Source organism: Lissotriton helveticus, chromosome 10 (assembly GCF_964261635.1).
Source record: "Lissotriton helveticus chromosome 10, aLisHel1.1, whole genome shotgun sequence".
Classification (NCBI taxonomy): Eukaryota; Metazoa; Chordata; class Amphibia; order Caudata; family Salamandridae; genus Lissotriton; species Lissotriton helveticus.
Genome location: NC_136071.1, coordinates 792,363,402 through 792,387,916, shown reverse-complemented (window position 1 = coordinate 792,387,916; position 24,515 = coordinate 792,363,402). Strand labels below are relative to the sequence as shown.

Sequence of the window (24,515 nt, the reverse complement as noted above, 5' to 3'; positions counted from 1 at the left end):
ACTAACCTACACATCACTGAAAGTTCACTTAGCCGCAATTGTAGCATATACAAGAGGACACACAGGTAAGAGCTTCTTCACTTCTCATGTGGTCAAAAGGTTCATAGGAGCCAAAAGAATTACCCCATCAAAGACTGTGCCAGCACCCACATGGAACCTAAATATAGTAATCGCTCAGTGTAGTGGCTCAAATGGTGCTTTTATCAGCTAAGCGATGCCACAGATGCTCACGCTAAAGACTACGTAGTGATGTTATTGTAACTAAAAAGGCAGAGTTTGTGAGTTGCAAGCACTTACATTACAGAAACCCTACTTCTTAATACATACTGACAGAATTGTCATGAACAGACCCATACTTAGGCCGAAGGTGGTATCGCAATTCCACATAAAGCAATCCATACAAATACCAAGTTTCTTCCGGAATCCAAAGACACAAGCAGAAAGAGCATTACACACTCTTGATGTTAGAAGAGTTGTCATATATTACATGAAAAAAACAAAGGAATACAGAAAAACAAAACCACTCCTAGTATTTTGTGCAAACAGTTTCTTGGGAAGACCAGTAACCAAAAACGCAATTGCAAGATTGATTGCACAAGCCATACTTTCGTGCCACAAATAAGCAGGACAAACATTACAAAGCGCTCCACGGGCTCACTCAGCAAGGAAGAAAGGAGCAATGATCGCCTTTCTAGCCAATACTCCGATTCAAGACACTTGCATGGCAGCAGCATGGTTTTCCCTGCACACGTTCACAAAACACTACAGCGTGGATATCCAAGTGAATAAAGAAGCTCAAGTAGGGCAAAAAGTCCTGGAACATCTATTCACAAACAATGCTCATCTTCGATCCAGCCACCACAGAACTAACAAACCACTATAAAATTATGCACAGCATGTGAATCCAGAAAAGATTCACACTGCAAAATGAATAGTTTCTTACCTGTTGGTATAGTTTTTGCAGCTTGAAGAATTTTATGCATTTACTAGTGAATCCACTCTCCTCCACCAAGGAGGATGAAACAGAGGGGAGAAAAAAAAGAATCCTAAGAAGGCGACCATAAGTCGGAGCTTCCGGAGGAAGCACGTCAACATCACAAGAGGACACCAAATGGAGTTATGTTGACGACTCGACGCCCGTTACCTAAAAAAAAGACAACAATCCAGAACCAACCCCTAGATGGTGGAATAATACACAGCATGTGAATCCCAGAAACTTCTTCAAGCCCACTAACGACACCGACAGGTAAACTATACGTTCTTGGACATTAACAAGATGCAGATTTCCTCATTGCAGGTATAATTCACTCCATATATGTTAATGTTTACTGTATTTAATTCATGGAGCACAGACTAGGTCAGAAGGGGACATCTTAGCCATCCTCCCAATGGTTCCTTTGTAGACTTGATTTCTTTGTATAGGCTTGCCCACAATATTATCTTAGTTCTAACATGTAAACTCCACACTAGGCAGAACAGATACAAGATTCAAGCTGAGAATTTAACATGGCTCTCTGTCAAATTAACCAGTTCTGCTTTGGTGGACTACATCGAAACCACCATTGAATGTGACTGCTTTGAAAATGGCAACATTATTCACTGGGACACTCCAAGGCCCTAAACAGTCCTCTTTCCATTCAAAGATTCTTCAAATATGTGGTGGGGGGGGGGCTGTTTGAAGCCCTAAAACCCACCTATGTTCAGTGGAGTGCCTCTGGTTGAACACCAGCATGATAGTGCTGTTTGTTTGCTGCGATACCAAGGGTAATTAGTCTGTCTACCTAGACAACACCACCTAATTGGAGAAACCCAGTGACTGGTTTTCTGCCCTCCAGACAGCCTTGGACCTTTGCTAGTAAACCATCTGGAAGAGCTACGCCACTGATAATCCAGCTATCTGCTCATAGCAAAACTCGGAGGAAGGAAGAGCAATACCCTAGTTGACAGCAGCGCAGGGGTGGGGGATAGTTGGGGAAGTTAGGGGTAGGAGGATACTCATCTGGATTGAGAATGCTCATAGCATTTTGTGCTAAAAGATGCTGAATTCTTAGTAATGATATGCAGACAGAACGGGTGTAAGCTACGATAAGCGCACATATATAAAAAAAAGTATGTCGTATTGATGAAAGCACATGTATAAGAATGAATACAAATGACAATAAAATGTTTAAAAAAAGAAAAAAAATCTTCTTTTCTGTTGATGCCAGTCTTGCAGGACTGACACATATCAGTAAAAGTGAGGCAGACTCATTATGCCCTTTTTAGATTCCGGATGCACTTCAGTTTTTGGCTCAATTTCTATGCCCACAGAGGTGGGAAGTAACCCATAGGAGAAGAGTGGGCTCTCTGATTTTACAGTGACTAAACCAAGGCACTACAACAAAAGTTCTAAGTAAATCAATCTTTTTATATGATACCTCAATGTGATGCCCCCTGCTTTTAAGTTTTCCAATCATTTGCTTGAACAGTGGAATATGCAAAGTTCCTAGAGAATCTTTCTGGCTTAGAATTTCATGGATTGCTTTTTTTACTTAAATTACGTAGCATTCCTTCTAGTACCGGTACAAGATGTCAACATTTTTAAGACCAATTCTCATGGAGTAGTAGTGTTGGAACTGCTAGTGGTAAGTAACTACGTTTATATTTTTTTGCTCTGTCAGCACTTGAATACCATGTGAACAACAGATTTGTAGCTTGTTATGAATGTTTCTTAAGGAAGTTATCAGTTATTTTATTTTGATGATGTTCCATGTAAGCAACCAAACTTCACTGTTTATTATAATCCGTAGTTCTGTATCGATAATGCTGACAATTGTGGGTATTTTTGCAAAAAAATCTTCGGTTTGGGGTGAGGGTTATCAGTCCCAGTTTCTGATTAATAGCACTTCTATGTATCAAAATGTGGATCCAGAAACCATAGTGTGTTTAGTTACAAAGGATTGAATAGAGCATCATTGTTTTTATTCACATTAAACTGTGTTCGTTTGCTTAGTGCAATCCTTTTAAGAATGTCTCTTGTGGCTACTGCACTCTCTGATTACTGGGAATGATGCATGTGACCTCTAAAGCAGAAAGCCCTTCCAAAAATAGTGCACCTACGTGACCTCTAAAGAGATGATTAGCTTGTGTAATCCCCCCCCCACACACACACACACAGCGAGCACAGTGCGGTACAGATGTGTTCGTGGTTGTTGGAGCTTGTATGTGCATAATGCTCACAAGTGAAGCTCTAACTGGAGTATGAGTGATTGACTCGTGAATAACCACATATCCTGCAATGTTTCCTGTTTGTGTCGTTTTAACCTGTAGGAAGACGAAGGAATTAACGATGATAATGCCGTGTGTAATCAGCTTTGGGTAAGCCTGACTTCAACGTGGGCTTTCGGTGAAGGATTGCCTGGTACTCTTCTCTCTCACGTGCATCATGTTGCTTCATCCTATTTGCATAAGCAGTGAAGTGTTCTCCATAGGACCATTCTGTGTTGGGGTGGGATGTTGTGGTGGCAGCTGGATCTTGAGTTGGTGTTGTGATCTGTGCCCTCATGTCTTTACTGTAGCCTTCTTTGTAGCTGCAATTTGGGTGCTCTCCACACTGGTGTTTTCTCATGACCTACTAAAAGTGCTGCGTTTAGTAAGCAAGTTTAGTTATTTTGGGTTTCTGGGCATTTCAAATCATTAAAACATGTCTGGTTCACATCTAACAACGTACGAATCGCACACTTTCTCATCTGTCCCGCTCTGTCCGGTTTCCACTCTAACTCTCTTGCTTTGCTTTTGCCCTGTCTGTAGGAACCTGTCTTTGCTTCTACTTATTCTCCTGCTATACCTGCTGCCCATAAATGCCAGTATTTTTTACCTATTAATCAGGTGAGGAAACACTTGTGCTTTTCACCCTTGTGAGCATGGCCAAATACAAGTGCCTAACATACAGTTACGATACTAAGCCAGGCACACACCTGCCGAAAAAGACCCCAAAAAAATCACTACTTTGCCAGCTAAATGTGATGGAGTATTTTCATCCTGCGTTAGTCTTACTTTTTAGGGGGGTTGTTTGAATAAAGGATATTGAGATTTGTTGGTTTCCAATAGTGTAGGGTCTCTATTTATAATATGTAACTGTTGCCCTGTACACAGGGTTTTAACAGGTGTGAACTGCCTTTTCCTACAGCTATACCCAGAGCCAAAAGGTGGGATGTGTGAAGGGAAAAGGTCAATTAACAGCTGTTTATGCTTGACTGCATGTGGGTAATGAAGCACCCTAGCTACCCAGTCTTTATGCGCAGAGTTCAAAAGGCGGGTTCACAATAGCTAACATCTGCATGCAAAGCCTACTGATTGGCTAAGTTCTAATTAAGTTCTAATTCAGGCATTGATCTAAATCAAAATGATGCATTTTGCACATAACTGACTAAATGGATGTGAGAAGAGCATTTCTGTATTGAAACCTAGCCGTAATAAATATTTTTAAAAACATCTGGTTGATCTGCATCTAGCCATTGTAGAGGTCTTAGATGGAAGTAGTCCTATTCTTATTTATATTCTTCTGTAGCTGCATTTGCCTATTGATTTAGGGATTTGCACTATGCAAATTTGTAAGAATAATGTATTGCCATATACTGTTTCTATGTTGCCCAGGAGTCTCCTAGAACAGGCTAATACACATTTTAGCTGTAGTTTTTTTGAACATCCTCTAATTACAAAAACATTTCATATCTATTAAATAATAGTTCTTTTCAATCCTTAAAATGGTTTTGACCAAGAATTGTTTTGTCAAGCATTCCTGGCCTTCGAAATCAAAGCAGTTGATTGACATTAACTGTAGCAATTTGTGTCCACTTTCCATGATTTTATGCAAAACTTTTCAAATGTATAAAATTGTAATGATTCTACTTGAAATGTTATAACTTTTTATTGATGTGTTACTCCTACAACAAAAATAATGCTGCAATACAGCGAGAGGTTGCATATATATTTTACACATTGCTATCACTGGCCAGGGACATCTTCATTATAGTAAAGTTTCTAATTCCTTCTCTGGAGTGCACCAGTCCCTCTTCACAGGTGAGAGAGCGCGGGTTCACCTGCTCGTTTACCATAATCACCTGGGCCCATAAACATACTGTTGGAAATGGGATCCCCGGCTGGCCAGGGCTTTCGCCAAAGTCAGTCAGAGACCACCACACCCAAGTCAGGGCAAGGGAGTTACACGCCAAGATAACCCCTACTCACCCTCTAGGTAACGTGGCGCGAGCAGCAAGGCTAAACTTGGAGGCGATGTAGGCTAAGTATTTGCGCACGCACCCCAGCAACAACAACCAAAGGCCCACCACAAAGGAAACTCCACACAAGGTTATATAAAAATAGCCTTTGTATTACACCAAAACACATTAGATAAAACACACACTTTACAATGTGCCAGAGGCACGGGCAGAATTTACAAGGGGATATTTACAAGACAGGGCCACCTGGACCACTGTCAGGATTCAAAGTAGCACTTTCAGAAATAGCACTTAGTACATAATATATAGCACAAAATAGCACACAACCAGTAATTACTGGTAACCAGGACCTCACTAGCACCACCTGTACTAGGGAGAAAACAACCACCTATGTATTACAATACCTGTAGGGGTGTAAGAACATACACATGATGCAATGCATAACATTCATTCAGAGGTGTAAAGGCACATGACGCATAAACAATACATTCAGAGGTGCATAGAAAGTACAATTGCGCCAAACTCACGTAAGTCACCACCTGTGACTGTCCCTGTGTCCCAATGTCAGGGGCCTAAACGTAGCAGTTGCCCACAAAGTGCTGGGCAACTGGTGCAGGGAAAGTTAGGGCAACGTTGGAGCCTCTCTGGGCTCGAAGAACCACCACTGTGGCACTGGTGAGCCTCTCTCAGGCTCTCTTACACAAGTAAGGGGGCTGCTGAGCCTCTCAGGGCTCCAGCAACAAAAGGTGCAGCCTCGCTGGGCTGTGGGGTCCCTCGCTCTGGGGACCCAAAGCAATGATGCTTGCCAAGAGCCTCGCAGGCTCTTCGAAACAACTGATGCCCCCGGGGCACCTCGTGGCTCCAAGGAAAATGCCCCTGAGCCTCGCGGGCTCCAACCAACAAATGCCGCCTTTTCGAGCCTCTCTGGGACACTGGGGGCGCTGTAAGCGGGAGTCCCCCTCCCGGGGACTCCCAAGGCAATGGTGCGCCCTGAGCCTCTCGGGGCTCAAGACACAAAGCGCGAGGTCGCGCTACCGAGGGGCGGGGGGGGGCGGTCACCGACAGTGTGTCCCGGCGCCCCTCCCGTGTCTGGTGCACTCACCGGCTTCCGGTGCAGGTCCGGGGCTCCTCTCCAGCTCGGGGAGCCTCGGGCGGCCCCCGCAGGCAGCGCCTTCTTCTGGTCTGCCAATCAGAACACAGGTCACCCGGCGAGCCTCCCACAGCCACAGCCAATGGCAGCGCGGCTCCCGGGTGACGTCAGCAGCTGCTCCGTGGCTTCTCCTCGGCTCGGGGAAAGGCGGGGCTGCTTCCTCCGGGCTGCGGCGGTGCTTTTCACCCGGGGTAAAGGCGGTGTGGGCAGCCGCTCGAATGTTCCAAACCAGCGAGGTGGGCACTCGCTTTACCAGGTCGATAAGGCGCTCCCAAGCGCCAGGGGGCAATCACAGCGCTCCCAAGCGCTACAATTCAAAATAAAGCGCTCTCAGCGCTGGGGTGAAGGCACAGCGCTCCCAAGCGCTACAAGCCAAATAAAGCGCTTTTAAGCGCTATAAGTGAAATAAAGCGCTCCCAGGTGCCCTCAGCAAGCAGGGCAGAGTCCCAGCAGTCCTTGGGCAGGCAGGGGGGGCAAGGCTGGGCCCAGAGCCAGCTCACTGGGTCTCCAGGCAGGGAGACGCCTCAAGTGGCGGTCCTCTGGCCCAGCAGCAGCAACAGCAGCCCCCTCAGGATCCTGGAAGAGAACAACATCTGTGGGGACACAGCCCCATTTTTATACAGTGCATTCCTTTGTTCAAGGGTGTAGAGTGGGGGCGGAACCAGTCGCAGCTGGTTCTTGAGTACTCTGTTTACCTCAACCACCCTCTCTATTCACTGGCAGGGCTTGGGTCATTAGACACACCACAGGGGGGCGGAGCCAGCATTGTGTGGGGAAAACCCAGCCCATCCAGGACACAGGTACACTCCTCCCACACATTACTCACGCAAATCTCCCACTCACCACCGGGCAGACCCATCCAGACTTCCTGGAGCCTGGCATGCCAGCCAGCTCCAGCCAATCACACGCCAGCACCCTCACAGCACACGTACAGCCATGTCTAGAAATGGCGCTTCGCTACTAGACACATACATGCTGCATACACCGTTGCGCAGCATTCACTCACACGAGTTCACACATACCAGACTCAAGCCTGTACACCCCACGCATCAGGAACTACCAGGGACACATACATTCCCCATGCATTCCTATGGGCGGGCAGGCCTAGCTCAGCACATGCACTCAGAGTGCGCACGCACTTTCCACTGGGACACAGTGAAAGTGCGCACAATCCAAAAATCACCATCTCCAGGTCACCATTTCAAGCAAAAAGTCTAGGGGTGAACCTGCCCTAAGGGCCAAAGTCCAACACATACACACTTTGAACAGGTAACCCTTGCTAATCAGGATTTTTATTAACCTTTTTAGGACTTATACCTGTACCATTTAACTCACCAATCCTGGTCACCGGTACCTAGAGTCCTAAGGGATCAAGGGTGTTGGCATAATAGTTAAAAAACATTTGCATGCATAAATAACCACAAACTCAGGACAAGTTTCAACACTTTATCTATGTAAATTCTTAAATGTCAAAGTCCATACATTTGCAATTAAAGCTTGTTCAATTAGGAAGATAATGATCAAAGCAAAAGTGTGCAGAGATTTTATGAGACTGTCTTTAAGCATTTGAACATAGGAAGGGTAGAAAAGGGAAACATGTATGATGACGTACCCACACAGATTATATTTACCTAGAATGGTGTGAAGACCAACCCTGGCCACGGGCTGGGATAAAGACAGGACTCCCGATTGTTCAGGTGCCAAACGGACAGGACAGGTTCAGATCAGGACAAGTGAAGACCAAATCAGAATAGATGCAGGTCAAGACAGGTACCCTCAGCTAAGTGCAACGCCAGCGTCACACCCTTCTCTGCGGCTAACCGTCTGACGCCGATTGGGTTATCGATTCTTCTGACAGATTGCTCCGCGAGCACCTCTGCTCTCGATCGCCTATTGAATGCGTTGGGTCAGTGACACGTCAGCCATTCGGACAAGTGGGACAATCTAACTAGCTAAGCATACCTTAGTTATACTATTTTTCAGTGCAATGTACCACCGCCCAATGTTGAAAATGTATGTGTTCCCTCAATTTGATTGGTCAAAAGACGAGGAGAGGTCATCACACCATACCAGTTATGAGATCATTGGATTCAATGCAAATTATCTTACCCGCCCATAACTTTATTTTACCATGCACTTTTATTCCACCCAACAATGAATGTTCTATTGGTCCAAACACGAGAGAGTAGCAAAGTCAAAGAAGAACAGTTTTAGAACAAAAAATAAATGAATGCACTGTATACCACTTATCTCTACTCTATTCCCATAACTTTATTTTAAATATAGCATTTAATAGTTAAGCAGAACGAACAATGTTTAGTACAAGTAGCAGCATAAGTATTAGCATGTTAAACATAGAGCAGCGATCTTTAGTTTTAGTGCGCAGAAGCAAAGATTTCCCACCAAAGCAGAGAGAACGTCATACCATGAGAGTGTGGTAGACGCATGCGCAGTGAAATTCCCACGTTTCGGGGGCCATATTAGGTCACTCGAGTTACTGTTAGTAAAAGCACACAGGTAAGCTTTCCCTGGATACTAGAAATGTTGTGTGGTGCATTTATTAGTAAAACGAAGCATGTTGATTAATACATTACTTGTTATTTTGAGAGGGTTGAGTCCGAGCAAGTCTCTTTACATGTGAAACCTTGCTCCATCACAGGCAGGGCGTACATTCTTTTGTTATAGCTACCCTACTGAAGGTCCTCTATTGGGAGGATCAGTTATTTTTATCAACATTTCTGCTCATTGGATAATGTCCTCCGTCAATTGTCCTCTGTTCAAGTGACCTTCTTAAGATGTTCGGCCGCCAGTTTCCATTCTAATATATCCTCCTTTCCCCTCCCTCCCCCCTTCACTGACCCCTGGAGCAGCCCAGTGGATAGCAATATGCCACTTACCATTCCCAATGCCCATATTTGCACCCTTGTTAAGCATGCTTTCTATTTCGGCTATATGCCTAACATCCGTTTCTATGGACTTGACCATAGCCATGCCCGTTGCAGCTTTCATAGTCTCTACCGCCTCATTCCAGAAGCAGTCCAATCTTGGGCGCACCTATGTCATATGCGAATGGTTCATTTCAGGTGATCCCCTTCTACCACATAGACTACCTTCCAGGACAAATCTGAGTCAACATAGGTGTATTTTATGCAAGTAAAAAAAATGTATATCTGTAAACTGGTAGTAGGAGATATTATCTTAACTTGCTTACATGCCTTTCCACTCACTTTCCATAAGCCCTTCCGGACCTCCCTGAGATCCCGAACCTTCCTGTGTCTCCCCATCTATCTTGTACAAAAGCTGCGTAAAATACAGTTGCTAGTTTCCTACAACCCACCATGTCCAATAGTCTTTGCATAACCACATGTTCAGTGGGGAGTTGAGGGAATGTAGTCCAGATGGAGCACACCACATGTGCCACCTTAGCATATTGTAGAAATTGCCCCCAAAAATATTTCTGCGCCTGTTCAAACTTAATTAATCCACCTTTGAGGAACACGTCCCCAACCACCCTCATCTTGCTAGGCACAACACATTCACTTTTCCATATCTTTAAAAGGCTGTAGAGACCAGAGAGAAATTTCTATAGCAAACTGGGACCTCCTCAAAATCTTAACCCCAACTGTGAGCAACAATTCTGCCATGTCTGAACTGGGGTGGTGTGGTGAGCAAAAGAACGATGGATTAAACCCAGGTTTGTAACTGGGGGTGAATGTTTTGCCAATGTGCAACATTCCGTCCATCACCTTGTGTTTTGCTGTTCGCCCTATGTGGGAAGGGTATGCCCAGACGTGGGTCGCGTGCTCACTACGCAACTGGAGTCAAGCTATCCTGGCTGATGACTGCTAATAGCCAGATACCGGTCCTAGGAGGCTTGATTCTGGTCCAGGGAAAACATGGCTTGGCAGTTCGGGCTGGACTGTTCCCATGAGGCACAGGCTCAAGCCTGATTTGCATATGGCCATGTCTTAACTGGGTTGGCGTGGTGAGCAAAATAACGATGGATTAAACCCAGATCTGGGACTGGGGGTGAATGTTTTGCTAATGTGCAAAATTCCGTCCATCACCTTGTGTGTTTTTACAATTCTGCCACCCAGCATACAAGGTGAGGCTCATTATGAGGAACACCCCACTCTATTGTAAACTGTGTGCTGAAAGTAGTTAATAGCCAAATGTGCCTTCTGCCAATTTAGGGATGGGACCAACTCCATGAACTACGTACTACATACAGTTGCACTGCAGCAGAATACAAAAATATGTGAGGTATACTTAACCCCCCACCCAAGGGAGCTTTAGTATATCCAGCTTCACCTGGCTTCATTCCCCAGCCCCGACCAAAGCACCCAGCAAATTATCAAGGTCTGGAACGTGTTCATAGGAACGTATATGCATCTTGACAAAAACACAATTTTCACAACCGATATCTTGCCCATATTCAAAAGAGCAGCGTTTTCGCAAAAATCTGCTGAACAGCTTGAACTATCCACCATCTTGCCTACATTAGGTAAATATTGGGCTCTCTGACAATGTGTTGCCTGCTGCACCCCCAACATCTGTGTTTCACACTCTAATCCTAGATCTGATTGGGAGATACTCCATGCCTCAGCCCATCCTATTCAAGGGGAACAGTTGCAAACGACTACCATTGGTATGCAGCCCCAATACTGCCCTAAACTTGTACAATTCATCCAGCAAGTGTGGGACAATCCAGTGCATCATCCCCAGATAAGGAGAAGAGTTGTGTCTCCAGTCTGGATACACCATGGAAGAAGACCCCTGTTGTAATCTGTATACAAGGTGCTCAGTCACCAGTGCACAAAACGATGGTGGGGAGCCTGGCGAGTTCCCCCTTCCGAAGGCTTCTCTTTGGTGACTTACATTAGGCAAAAGGGAGGAAACAAAATCTGGCTCTGCTTTTCAATCTGTTTCCCTTCATCCATTCTTTATTCCATATCGTGAGTTTGTCTTGCTTATGTGAACAACCTTCAACTATTTACAGAATTTACCGTGAACTATTTCCAGAGTAGCCAAATTCTGTATCCCTATTTTTTTTTTCTTTGCTTGGACCATTTGTGACCTGGCTTACAAGGACAGTGCTATTTAATAGACAACCACCATTTCAGTGGCCAGCGTTGCCTTCGTAGCATGTTTTCATGATGGCCACTGTAAGTATTCAGTTATTGTAGTTCAATTTCCCATTATTTTAGAATTCTAAATGTTAACGCTCCACCTCGGAACTTTCCTGGCAAGACCCATCTAACCATAGCAACACCTGGCTTATGAAGAACGCAGTTTGCAATTTACATTTTATTTTGCAAACAGTTTGCCCAACGCACATTTTCTCCAAAATAATGAGCCCTAAAATGCTATTTTGGAGCTGGTTTGTTAACTTGCATCGCACCTGTTTGTGTCCGGCTGGTTGAGGCAGAGGGGGCGCTGCTGGCTTTCTCGGTGTGTGGTTTCTTTCAGGATCGGCACATCCTCCTTTTCTGCTTTCTTCTCTCTCCTCTTTACTCTTCAATTTTCTTTCTTTCCCTTCAAGGTCAGTAAGGATGGTGTGAGAGAATCCAGCCCTCTGGCTTTTGATGAACGTCACCCCTGGAGATGGAAGGTGAAATGCAAAAAGCATTAGTCTGTTGGCTGTGTAATTATAACATCCTAATAAGTCTTCTCCGGGGTCATTTTTAAAAGTCTGTCCGTGTGTTTAACCCTGGTAATGTAGTGTAATTTGATAAACATAATCTATGTATGTCCATAAAGGTATACAATTATAAATTCCTAAGTAATACCAGACTGTCGCGGAAAATCCTCATACGGCAGACAGGAGCCACCCAACCACTTTTGCATGTGTGTTTCAAACATATGTTGGCGGTTAAAATTGCCCAGTCTTTCTGGACACTGCCTCGCATGCATGGTGCCGCATGATCCCAGCACCTCTGTCCCTCACTCATGGCACCCGCCTTTACGTTGAGGGCACGTCACCTGTGCACCTCCCAGCAAGACATGTGGTCTACTGCAGCCTTGGACAAACATGTTTGTAGGAATGCAAAGTCCCTCTTCAACCTAACGCTTTTTCATGACAACCGCTTGCATAATTACTGCATCCTCTTCATTGGGTACTGTGCTGAGAACACATCCCAGCCTCTTGGTACACTGCCCAACTTCACATCTAGGATGCAAATCAGCTGCAGCTAGCAGCCTTCTTAATTGGGTGGGAAGATTGGCGTCCCAGCTAGTTCTCTAGCGTTTGGATGTGACACAAATGCCCATTGGAATATGCCAGTACATAACTGCTGGACGTTCAATGAAAGAACTGAACACATGGGCTGTGCTGTGGTGATATTCGGAACTGGATAAGTCTGTGTCCGTGATTACAGCATTAACCAATTTGACCAGAAGTCAGACCAATGGAAAGTTCTTGTTCTATTCGTTTTTGCTCTGGGGCAATAATTTTCTCATCTACCCAGTCCCAATAGAATTATTTCAGGGCTTTATAGTCTGTACTCTTTATAACTCTGTACGCTATGCTGGATTTTTGGGTTTAAATTGGGAAAAGTGAAAATAGTATGACAGCCAAGATAGTCTATCTACCACGTTCATGCAACGATTTTCTAGTCCACATCCGTAGTAAAGTTGATCACTGAAGTGAGGCTCTAGTTTCTAAGAGATCACCCAGTTATGCCAACTCGTGAAGCATTTTGATTTTTAGATGAGCCCTAATAGAGTGGTCTATTGACAACTGGAAAGACTAGAATTTATGAACCTGCTCTATCCCTTGATGACCTTTCTTCATTACCAGCTCATTATGATTGGTCAGACAGATAGCATAATGGAGGTTTTAGTAGTATATGGTGGTTGAGTTGTAACTTGCATTTCCTTAAAGAGACGTATTGTAGAATGCTTTGAAAGTTTAATTATGTTGCTGTGCGGTTCCTCACCAAAACCTGTTCACTTTCTTAGCCTTTAGGCAGCCACTTACAGGTATCGTGTACAGCCACATTCCTGCCGTTGCATAGAGCCTGGAAGCCCAGTGTTATGAAAAGTTTAGCCTATCGTCTGTCCTTGATATGAAAAGTTATTAGGATGTGACTGCCTCAGCATCAGGGGTGTTGACGTTGTAGATTCTCAAACCTCATTTATAAGGTGGCATTGCATTTACTGTTTTACGACGAAAAAGATCGGATAATGTTGAGCTGTACTTAACATTACATATGAACTTTAATCTTTTTTTTTTTAACTCCGTGTCTCTCCCCTATTGGATGAGCCAGTCAGATTAATTTTTGCTTTTTGACGAGGTTAAAACATTTTCCAAGGAATATTGTGGCTTTTGTTTACCCCTTTCTGTGCAGTGATGCTCCAGTTCCGTTGAAAAGTCGTAAGCTCTTAATTAGTTTCTTCATGTGTATATAGGTGAATCTTTGTTTTCCCGCCCAAACAATTTTCAGCCGATATTTGCCCTCTGTAATTTGATTCAACAGTTGATTCAGCAAGGCTTGCACGTGAGTGAGATGGAGCACTTGGTTTTTTTCTACACTCTGTTTACTAATACAAATGTTAAAAATGAGGTTCCATACGTTTTTTTTTTAATTTTATTATTAATTCAATCACCTTACCAGGCACTACAAGATCTTTATATGGTTCACTCTTGCATAGGGTTGCCTTCAGCGGAATATGCTGATCATTTAGAAGACCCCTCTGAGATTAATTTGGAAGCTCTGTGACTTTTAGAAGTATGCTTAAGTAAAGAACAGAATGACTGGGATTTGTCCAGTGCAAACACACTACAATGCTTCACCACATGAAAATCTACTTTCTACGCAACATACAAAGATCTTGTAGCTTGTCTTTTTATCAGCGACAAAATCTCAATTCAAAGTTCTGTATCCGTTGAAAATAATTTTTGGTTGCGAACAAAAGGTTTTCCTTTTCCATGCAGAGGACAGATGCCCATGAGACTCAAATGACCATTGAGGAGAGGAAGCACATGAGTATTGAAGAGCGGAAACATCTGATAAATATTCAGGAAGAAGCTTGGAAAACAAAGGGCCGAGGTGCAGCCAATGACTCTACACAGTTCACAGTAGCGGGTCGAATGGTGAAGAAAGGTCTGCATTCAAATCCTGAGACTTTTTTTTCTTTTCTTTCTTTACTGAGATGTACGTGTGTTACAAAGATTGACGTGTAAAATTGTTCAGATATAGACTATTTAAAACCACTTAAACTGGATGTAATAGACTTTTGCAGCATTCATCTGTTCTAGATTCACATGCTGTACATTATTCTGACATTTAGTGGTTTGGTATGGAATTGTTTCTACTTAAAGTTTTTTTCTGGTAAGGGACATAGTGGAGTCAGAGCTTCCTACATCTGTCGCAAGAAAATGATTGCCTATTACGCCAGCGTCCATTTTATATGCTTTTCAACGGGTGGGTCAGTAAACCCAAAACATTTTTTGTTATATGGGGAAAGTGCTGATTTCCAGTTTCTACATGTTTAGCCACACCTAGTTGGCTACAATTTCATGTTTTTTCCACTGAATAAGAAATTGAGGACTTTTACCTAACCGTTAGCATTCCGTTTTTAAATAACTGCAGCATTCATAGAATTAGTATTATCCTTACCTTTTTCATTATTTGTTACCGTTCATTGTTTTTTAAAGCAGTCTCCAGATGGACTTAGACTGTCACGTCTGTACTCCTTCTGTCACCAGAAAGTTTCTAATTGCAGTCTTGGTTAGCTTCCTATATTCAGTGCTCTCGAACACTTGTTTGCCCAGATGGATACCTTCATGCCTGGTATGGCTGCTGCTTCTGATCACCATCTAACCTTGAAAGAGAATTAAAGACCGTGCACCAACATTTGGTCGAAGCCTGGTCATATCCTTACATAACCAGGATTCTCAATGGCCTATTTTCCGTTAGCCCTTGAAGCTGAAGTTAGTAAGCAGAATAAATCTTTCAGCTGAACTTAAACGGCAAAGTGCTTGAACATCCAAGAGTTTATCACTTCTAAAACACTGAGGTTCGATTCACACAGCTGTTTTTAAACCTAAGTGAAATAAGTGCAGAAAAGCAGCTCGAGTTCAAATCCCACTTTATTCAAAACAGGTCAATTTGCACCTAGACAATTATTTTCTCGCACACAGTTACAATAAAAGTGCAGTTTTGGTTGTTTGTAAATTCCGTACTGGGATATGGTATGAGGGTTTTTGGAGGCAAGGAGGTAGTAGGTGGACATGTTCAAAAGAAGGTGAACTCCAGGTAATCACGTTTGTGAGGTTTCACAGGTGGTTTCTCACCCTGAAAAACAGTTGCTGCTTTGTTCGGGTTAATCCAAAAGCTGATTGGTTTACAAGGTGGGGAAAGATCAAACACTTCCAAAACTGGATGGGCGTGAAACCTGGGTGGGTGCGAAGAAGGGGTTATGCCATTGCGGGGAAAGAAAGCTTGAAACGGAAGTGGAGCTAGACATTAAAATTCCAAATTTGTAAATGCTAATTTCAGATTGCTGGAACGTTGGCTCAAGCAAGTACTGCTGGAAAGATAGGCAAGTCACAAATTCCCAGGAATACTTAAATTATTTCGTGAACTCAAAGAAAGTTGGAAATGTGCTCAAAACTTAGAAGTAATTCTACAGCTGGCGATTGCTAAAAGCGCACATTGACCTCCTGAAATACTTGTGTTCAGGTTTGCCAGCCCAGATCTTAACATTTTCTCCCGTAACCAATCTATTCCCCCCCACCCCTCAAGATGTACGCAGAATTTGCACAAATTGTATAAGGCTGCAAGTATTGTCATTGATACATTCCCTCCCACCGATTCTAGAAGAAACCATTTCTAACTCCCTTATCTATTGCCTGAGACCAGAGTCTAGGGTTACCTGCCATACTTCCATAAATGATGAACAGGCAGTGACGTGACTGAAGGCAGAACTCGCATGTATACCACTAAAGTAAAGCTGGATGTGAATTGTTTTACTGAATGGACGTGTTGTTGAACATGGGCTCGATGCAGTTTGTCCAGTGGTTTTCCTCTCTGCTTTTTTAAACTTTTGTATAAAAATGGCATAAATTGCATGTTAAATTACATGAAAACGAGGCGGGCATTTTTTAACAATTGATTTTGGTGTATTAAAAGCACCACTGTGAGTGATGATTCGATGGGCACGTCGTGCACCTTACTTCAGTTCAATTTTGGACAGTCTTTATACTAATTTGAGTCTCAGATTATTCAATTTTGCTTCTACGTTTGCTTTCATGTACATTTATAATATGCATTGGTATTTTATGACCATTTAAATGCACTGTTGGTATATGATCAATACGATTTTTTATGAGCGAATACAGTATGTAATTTTTTGATTGTTTCTTTGTTATTCCGTTCTCTATGCAATATAAGATTTTGGTTGCCTTTCTCTCAAAGCTGTCTTTGTTTACTAGGACTAGCATCGCCAACAGCCATAACCCCAGTTGCCACACCACTCGCCTGTCGATTTAAGTCGAACACACCAATTTCAAAGCCATTTGAGGGTATGTTGAATGGTTCCCTTTTTTTATATAGGACACCTTTATTGATTTCGTGGCCTCTTGCTACTGATGGGTGTCTGACTATGCAGACCTATATTTACGGTTTGTAAGTTTTTCCAATAATGTGTTCTCCCACAGATAGTTTGGTATTAAAAATTCCCATTTGAAACCTGTCCGTGGTATGCAACCACACTGTTCAGTTGATTTTGTCAGTGTTTGCGATCATTTCCATTTATTACATGCCAACTCTCCTTTTAGAATTTGAAGCTACACCGGACATGCAGTTGGAGTCTGACATGAAGCTGGATAAACTAGAATCATTTTTGGGACGGTTACATAACAAAGGTGGGTAATCATTGTCTTATAAGATGGCATGGGACGTAATGACTTTCTGTACTGCTTTAGACCCTTTCCAGACTATTTACTAGGGATTCATTATGTTCAGAAATAGAACCAATCTTGGACTTCGAGATTAGGCATATGTTTTGTTGATTGGTATGGAAGTTCCAGTTATCACACTACAATCCAATTGGTCCTTTATTTGGTAGTCTAGCAGTGTGCACAATAATGTTGTGTTAAGTGCGGTTTTTACTTTTTTGATATTTTGATTCAGTTAATTTCTCTCCGGTTTTCCAATGTCATGCATCAGTAAATCTTAGAAACATTTTTTATTCCCCTCTTGTGCCGGAAGCTGACTTTCAGAAACAGCTTAACAAAGTGCTCATGAGGATATTTCCTTCAAGGCACAAATGAATGCAGTATGAACTTTTTTTTCTTCACACATTATACTTGTAGGTACATGTTCTTGCTATTTTATCCAGGTAATTTCAGGTAAAGATCACCCATACTTGTGTGTTTTTTTCTTCTTCTTTTGATTATTGTATCTTTTTAGTTAACCGCCCCAAACTGCACTGTCAAAACTCCAGACTATTCAGAATTGCCATGTTAGGAAATTGGGCCTGAAGAAGTTTGATAATTTTTCAGATACCAAGGGAAATCTTGGTTTAAGTGTAAACCAAAGAAAATGATTCAAGGTATTGTTTATGGAGCTGCAGTACTGATACCCTCTGACTTTTTTTCTGTGTTGTGGCTCATGCTTCAACATGCTACGGTTGGGCAACTAAGCCTGTCATTATGGAATGGCCTATTCACCTGCACAGGATGCCAACTTTTCTCTCCTTTGGAAAATAAGTCATGTGAAATGGATGGTATCCGAGATTCACAGATAGGGTTTTCTTTAAAAATGCCTACACCTTGAAGGTTATGTTTGAAGTATGCAGGCCTTGGGGACTGTAGTCATCTGCACCGCACAGACCTGGTAAACTAGTAGGTTTCTGAATGCCCAGATATTGTAGACGTAGAAATCATGGAAGGTATCTGAAATGGCTAGCCTTTTTAGCGGATGGGTCTCAGGTGTAATTGACCTGACCCCAGCATTTATAATTCCCAGAGCTTGGTGGAAGATCATAAAGGTGCAGATCTTCAGTATATCTGATGTGCTAGACTTTAGGTGCCTGAAATGCCTAGACCTCAAAGAGTTCTTTAAAATGCCCTGAAACACTTCCTTATTCTTTATCTATAAAACAACTAAATTATTTACCCACATTGTGGTAAGATACCCTGAAAATCAATTATACACAAATAATGAGCATTTATACACAACAAATAAAAAAAGTTTCTGAAACTATTGATTGCCATGATTGAAGGACCAGAAGAGAATGTCATTTACCATAGGAAGTGCTTTGAGCTTTTGATTTCCCTTACTTTTCAAGAAGATGTCTCCATATGTAAGTTATTGAACCCCTTTGGTGGATAATATGATTGCAGAATGTGTTGTAGCCACTCGTGTGTACTCCAGCCACCTGAGGTGGAGTTTGGAGTATTGCAGCCTGTTTTAATTCTGTATCTTGTTTTGGGCATGTGTGAAACAGCTCTCACTCTTGTTCCCTGAAATCTAAAATGCAGAGAGGCAGTCAGTTGATTTATTTATTTCTATTTTCCATCTGGTTTGGAGTAGCTTACCATTGTTCTGTGGAAATACTGGATTGAACCAAGACTCCACACTGAGGGCTAGAAAAGTGAAGCCATGTCCTCTCTTCAGCCTGGGACGCCGCGTTCTTATAAGAATTACTAATGGGGGGGGGGGGGGTGTAGCACATGGGAAATGGGTTTTGTAAGTTGTGCCATTTACTACCATTGTAAAAAAAATAGCGCCACTAAGTCTGTTTACCCAGGCATTCCACCAAAGATGGGTGCAAGGCATGCAAGTCTTTCGCTGCATCCTGTGAATAGGTACCCAGCACCTTACCACTCGATGGCTCAGTTAGATGCTAAGTCCTTGCAAAAGCTTTTAAAGAAGGATTGCTATGATATTGAAGGAGTAGCATGTAGAACAGTCAATTGGGAGATATGGACAAAAAGGATTGAATACCGTATTGTGAAAATAGCATAAGGCTTTGTTTCTAGAGATAATCTAACTCAAAATATTCTGGAGAAGCCCAGCGTGTTCAGGGCAGAGGTAGAACCTAAGTTACATTGGACATGCATAATTTGAACACCAGTGTCATCAGAATTGCACTAAACCCAGAAATGTTGACTTCTACACAGGGGTCTGATGCAATCACCAAACTTCAGCTGGAGAATTGACTCGAGGACCATGTTTGCTCCTAATTAGGATCTGCTTGCATTCTCAAATCCACAATGAATATTCACCATGAAAGTTTCAGGTTTAAGGGTGACACATCAACATATGGTTCAGGTTAAATACACCTCTCATTCAAAGCCTCGAGGAAGTCCTAGAAATTGGGTTTACATTCCATCCATTGAACAACATAAGAGGGTCTGAATCCAAAATAAAATACTCCATAAGGAACAGATGTGTGTAGGACAAAGTAGGGTGAATCTAGAATACTGCTTTTGACTAAATGTCACAGTTTGGGTGGATAGAAGACAGTATAAAATCCATATAGATTCATATTCCTTCAAGAAAACACCTATTTCTCTGGGTTAACATAAAAACGAAAGCGTACCTTTTAAGGATGTAATTTAAACTTGGGTGGTCTTGCAGTTCCAAAGTAAAGAAGCCTAATTAAATGAACCTTAATCACTACGTTTAGCGATTATTCACTTCTATCACTACTCCATAGAGGGACTCGGGAAGAGATAGAAAGGTTAGTACAGGTGAAAGGAAAGGAGCAAAAAGATGTTTGACATTCTTATCCTGTTGATTCGCCGAGTGAGAGAGTGGAGGATGATTAGCTGTAGGATAATTGGTTAAAAGCGTTGCTTTGTAACAAGACATCAGGATCGTACTAAAATTCAAAAGACCGCTTTCCATCATGGAGAGGCCATGCACGTACAAGAAAAAGACTCTTAAAACTTCTTACAAGAACAGAGATGACTGATCATCATTTACCAATGCTCAAAACAGATTTAAAATTAGCAAAATGTAAAAACTCGGTAAAGACCATGTCCCTAACCTCTAAAGTTGAAAGATTACAAAGGTGCTCCACAACATTCAATAGACATTAACAGATTTTTGCGCAAGAAGTTGTGGTAGTTCGCAAGCCAATAGGAGCACCCACCATACAAGGACAGTAAAACGTTTGACGTTGAGGGGCATGAGGTGGCATGAAATGGAGGAACTTCTCCAATATGTACTGGTGAAAAACAGGAATTAGCGCTGAAAAAACTTTGCTGCATTCAATGTTCAGCGAAGGCCTGCACTCAACAGCTTGCTGATTAATTCCATTCTTTTGCTTGTGTGCAGTGCCTTAGAGCCCACACCTTCATCCTTTAGAATGGCAGACTGCAGTCATTTGTGAGTGGGATGTATAGGTAACATTGTTATGTCATTAGTAGTAGTGTAGTCTTTATATCCTATTAAAAAAAGTAGTTCATGATTTACGTGCTGAAACTTAAATATTTATTCTTTTAACAAAGTCAGTATTTTTCATCATCAAAGGCAAATTCGTTGATTCCAATAAGTGAGTGTCCAGATATTTCAATCCTTGTGTGTTTGCACCATTACTACAGTGCAAGAAAGTTGGTAGACTTCTAGTGATAAGCTATAGACTTGATTCTGGGATCTGGTATCCAGCTGCTTGGTAGTTGTAACTTGCTTTAGTGCATTCACCACTGTAGAAACACTTTTCCTGTTAATTCGGAGTGCTTGAAATTGGAAAATAAAAGTGCTTGCACTCAGAGCACCTGTTTGCTTCTCAGAAGTGCTGCTACTCTCCCTTCAAATTAAACATGTGCAAGCACTCTGTATCTGACAGGAATAGCCCATTTCAATGACTTTTCCTCTGTGATACTGTTTTGACATAAGGAAAACTATTTAAGGAAAGTGAAGTCTTTCTCAACACCAATAGACGGATTCTTGATCTTAAATCTTACTTTCAATGCGAGAGTATGCGTATTTTTGGAATGAGGTAAAGGACTATGAACATATTGGGAAGAATTAAATTTAACAATCTGAATAGCACTATAGGAGTTTGCAAATTATTGCTTTATGTATTGGTATACAAAATATGTTGTGTTCCGATCACCCATGTTTTGACATTGGTGGTTTAAATGTTCTGATCTTTCAAGTACGTTAATAATTTATTTAGAACGGTATGTTGTAATTATTTTTCTGTGCTATTAGCATTTTTTTAAACTTAAACCTGTGAAATGTGTTTTTGTAAATATAGCCCATAGAAAGTGTGCAATTTAATGTATAAAGAAAAAGCAAGTTTAAACTTGGATAACGCTTTTTTTTTTAATTAACAGTTGGGATTCAAGACACTCTCTTGACAGTCACTGCAAAATCTGTGAAAGAAGTAATGAAGCTAGATGACGATGAAACCTTTTCAAGGTTCTATCGGAATACGGATTCTCCTTTACCTCCTCATCCACTTCAGATTTCTGAAGACTTTGATGCCATTTTTGACCCTGATGCACCAAAGTGAGTATCGGTTTTCCCACTTTCCTCACACCACAAACCGCTTTTCACAAAATAAAATCTTATAACATTGTTGCCAATAGTTGTAGATGGTAAACCTGCATAGCTAACTATCTAATGTCCTAGCCTGCCTGTCAAAAGTCTTAGAGGATTGGACATTGTTCCCATGGGGGCTGGGAGGGGATGTTAATGCAGTTGTAGACAGATGCAGATAAATTGGGCACACTTCTGCCTCGCCCACAACCATTCTCTCTATCAATACGCTGACCCCCGGGACTGCCACGGCACAGCTAGACAATAACACACTGTTTCACGACTATTACACTCTACTAACTACTGCACCCAGACCCGGAAAACGTCGCCTCCTCTTTTTAATTTTATTTTTTATTTTTAATATTTTCTTCCCCCATAAGCAAACTGCCAAGAATGTCCTTGACTGACCAGGAAACTCTTGGTGCCCCTATTTCAGCAGGCAAGATACAGGGAGTGATCAAAGCTCTCACCCACAATAAACCGCTGGGCCCCACCATCACATTCTACTCTACGTATGCAACACTTTTTAGTGCCTCAATTAGAAAAATTATAGAGTTCCTCTCTTGAGAACGGTTCCCTGCTGCCTACTACCAGGTAGGCATTAGTATCCACACTGTTAAAGTCTGGCAAGTCACCCATAAATCTTACTTCATATAGACCCTTGTCTTTGTGAAATTCAGAGTATAACATTTTAAGTAAAATACTAGCACACAGGCTTCTCCCGCTGCTCCAGGAATTATTATACACAGATGAATGTGGCTTTGTTCTTTGGCGATGTACCTCCCTCAATATCTGTTATTTGTTTCAAATAATGGATGCTGCTCGTGGGCAGTACCTGCTGGCTGACTGCGTGTCCCTGGATGGTCGCCAGGCTTTTGAAACACTAGGTTGGGAATACGTGATAGCAGCATTTATCAGATTCGGAATCCCCTCCGTGTATATTAGCGCCTTAACCACTGCGGCAATTCCGCCACGGTGCGGGCATTCTAAATGGTGGGCGGGGATGCGACTGCCTACGGTCGTACGCGGCACCAGGGAGGGAGTGCTCCCGTTGGCCGACGGGAGCACGAAAAGGGTTAGATGGGTGACATTGTATACAACACCCAAGGCGAGGGCTGGTACTGGGCCTTATATGTCTGACTCGTATTGGATCTTGCGGGGGGACATAACAGGACTGCCCCCTTTTTGCCGCTTCTGTTTGTGCTTCCATCGAACCTATTGCGCAACGAATCATAGGAGACTGTTGAATGGGGGATCCCCATAGGCCGTATGGTCCATTCTGTGTCCTTGTATGCTGAGGGCATGCTATATCTTAAAACCCTCCAGGGGGGGTTTAGCTGGGATAGTCGAAATATCCAAATTTGGAGCATTGTTTGGGTTGCAAGTCAGTGCAGATAAATCTTATGTTTTCCTTAGCTGATACATACACAAAACCACACTGCCACTTGGTTCCAACTCTATACCTGTGACTTCACATATCTTCCAGTACTGAGGGCAACCTTGCCAATACAGTTAGCTCGTTGCGCTCACAGATAATATTTTGGATCACATTACCTGTGTCAGTGACTGGGCACCTGGCAGTGGCAAAGAAGGTCAGGGTGGGCACAAGGAACAATTTTGGAAAAAACACAGTATATTTAAGAAATAAAGGAGTGCTTTTTAGGAATTTAGGTACAAAGATGGTCATGCACCATGCCTGCTGTATCATTTTGCAAAACTAACGACGCATGGGTGTTCAGGCTGTTGAACAATGTTAGTGGAGCTCACGTAGGGAAAAGGGCCACGCCCTTGGGAGCAGGAAGTGGTGATGACAGTGGGCTCCTTATTCCAGGTTGGGGTGTTGCCCCCACATGGGGACTTTGTATACGCACATGGAATACCTGAAGACCTTTTTCTCACACATGCTAGTATCCTTTGGTATGTGTGAAGATACTGGGCACCTGAAGGAAGGGAACTGGAAGCGCATGCGCCCTTTCAGGCATTACACACTATGGACCATCAGAGAGGAGAGCACACACATAGGTGCACTTACGGGAGACGCACCTTGATGCCAGTTTGACTACAGGGGTCTTCCCTTCTTTTGCCTTCCTCCCATGGGGCATTTAGGTCTCTTCTTTAGGACTTTGTAATAAGTCCTTTTCCCTGTGGAGTGTGATATAGTCACCCCACCAAGTGACAACTTATCACCACAAGGCTGGTAAGACCGGAGCCCTTCATTAATTTTAGGTCCTGATGAATGCCACGGACCCGATCGGGCCATTTGGCAGAAACATGCCGACCACACCTACACCGGTGAGCGGACCGTAATTTCCCCACTGCACCGTTCACTTGTTTTTAATACCGTATAGTTGCCTGCCACATTAAAAATGTATTTGGTAACTGTAATGGTTCTTAAACTTCACTCACTTATCACGGGCCTCCACTTAGTTTAGAAGTGCATCCCTGCCGGGTGTATGCCCGCCTCCGCCAAACCAAGTTTCTGGAGGATGAGGATTGGTCAATGATGAAGCATGACACCAGGTGGTGTGTGAGACCAGTCAGTCACTTTTTGTGAGATGCCATCACTCACAATTTAAGCTTTACTTAGGTCATTACCCTGGGAGTGGCCCCATTTTGTGTTGAACATTACACACTATGGGACAT

The 24,515-nt window shown here is 42.7% G+C and overlaps 1 protein-coding gene across 30 annotated transcripts in view; it reads left to right on the top strand.

Annotated features, from left to right (window-relative positions):
* SVIL (supervillin) overlaps positions 1-24,515 on the top strand; it is a 761,399-nt gene that overhangs the window by 544,649 nt on the left and 192,235 nt on the right. For 11 of the 30 annotated variants that reach the window (XM_078663371.1, XM_078663368.1, XM_078663379.1 and 8 more), the window contains 7 exons: positions 3,310-3,357; positions 3,790-3,867; positions 11,912-11,980; positions 14,306-14,474; positions 16,808-16,897; positions 17,153-17,239; positions 21,668-21,842. In XM_078663371.1, the coding sequence (XP_078519497.1) occupies positions 3,310-3,357; positions 3,790-3,867; positions 11,912-11,980; positions 14,306-14,474; positions 16,808-16,897; positions 17,153-17,239; positions 21,668-21,842 (716 nt within the window). The remainder of the gene's footprint in view (positions 1-3,309; positions 3,358-3,789; positions 3,868-11,911; positions 11,981-14,305; positions 14,475-16,807; positions 16,898-17,152; positions 17,240-21,667; positions 21,843-24,515) is intronic. The other 19 variants (XM_078663382.1, XM_078663383.1, XM_078663378.1 and 16 more) reach the window with 5 other exon arrangements.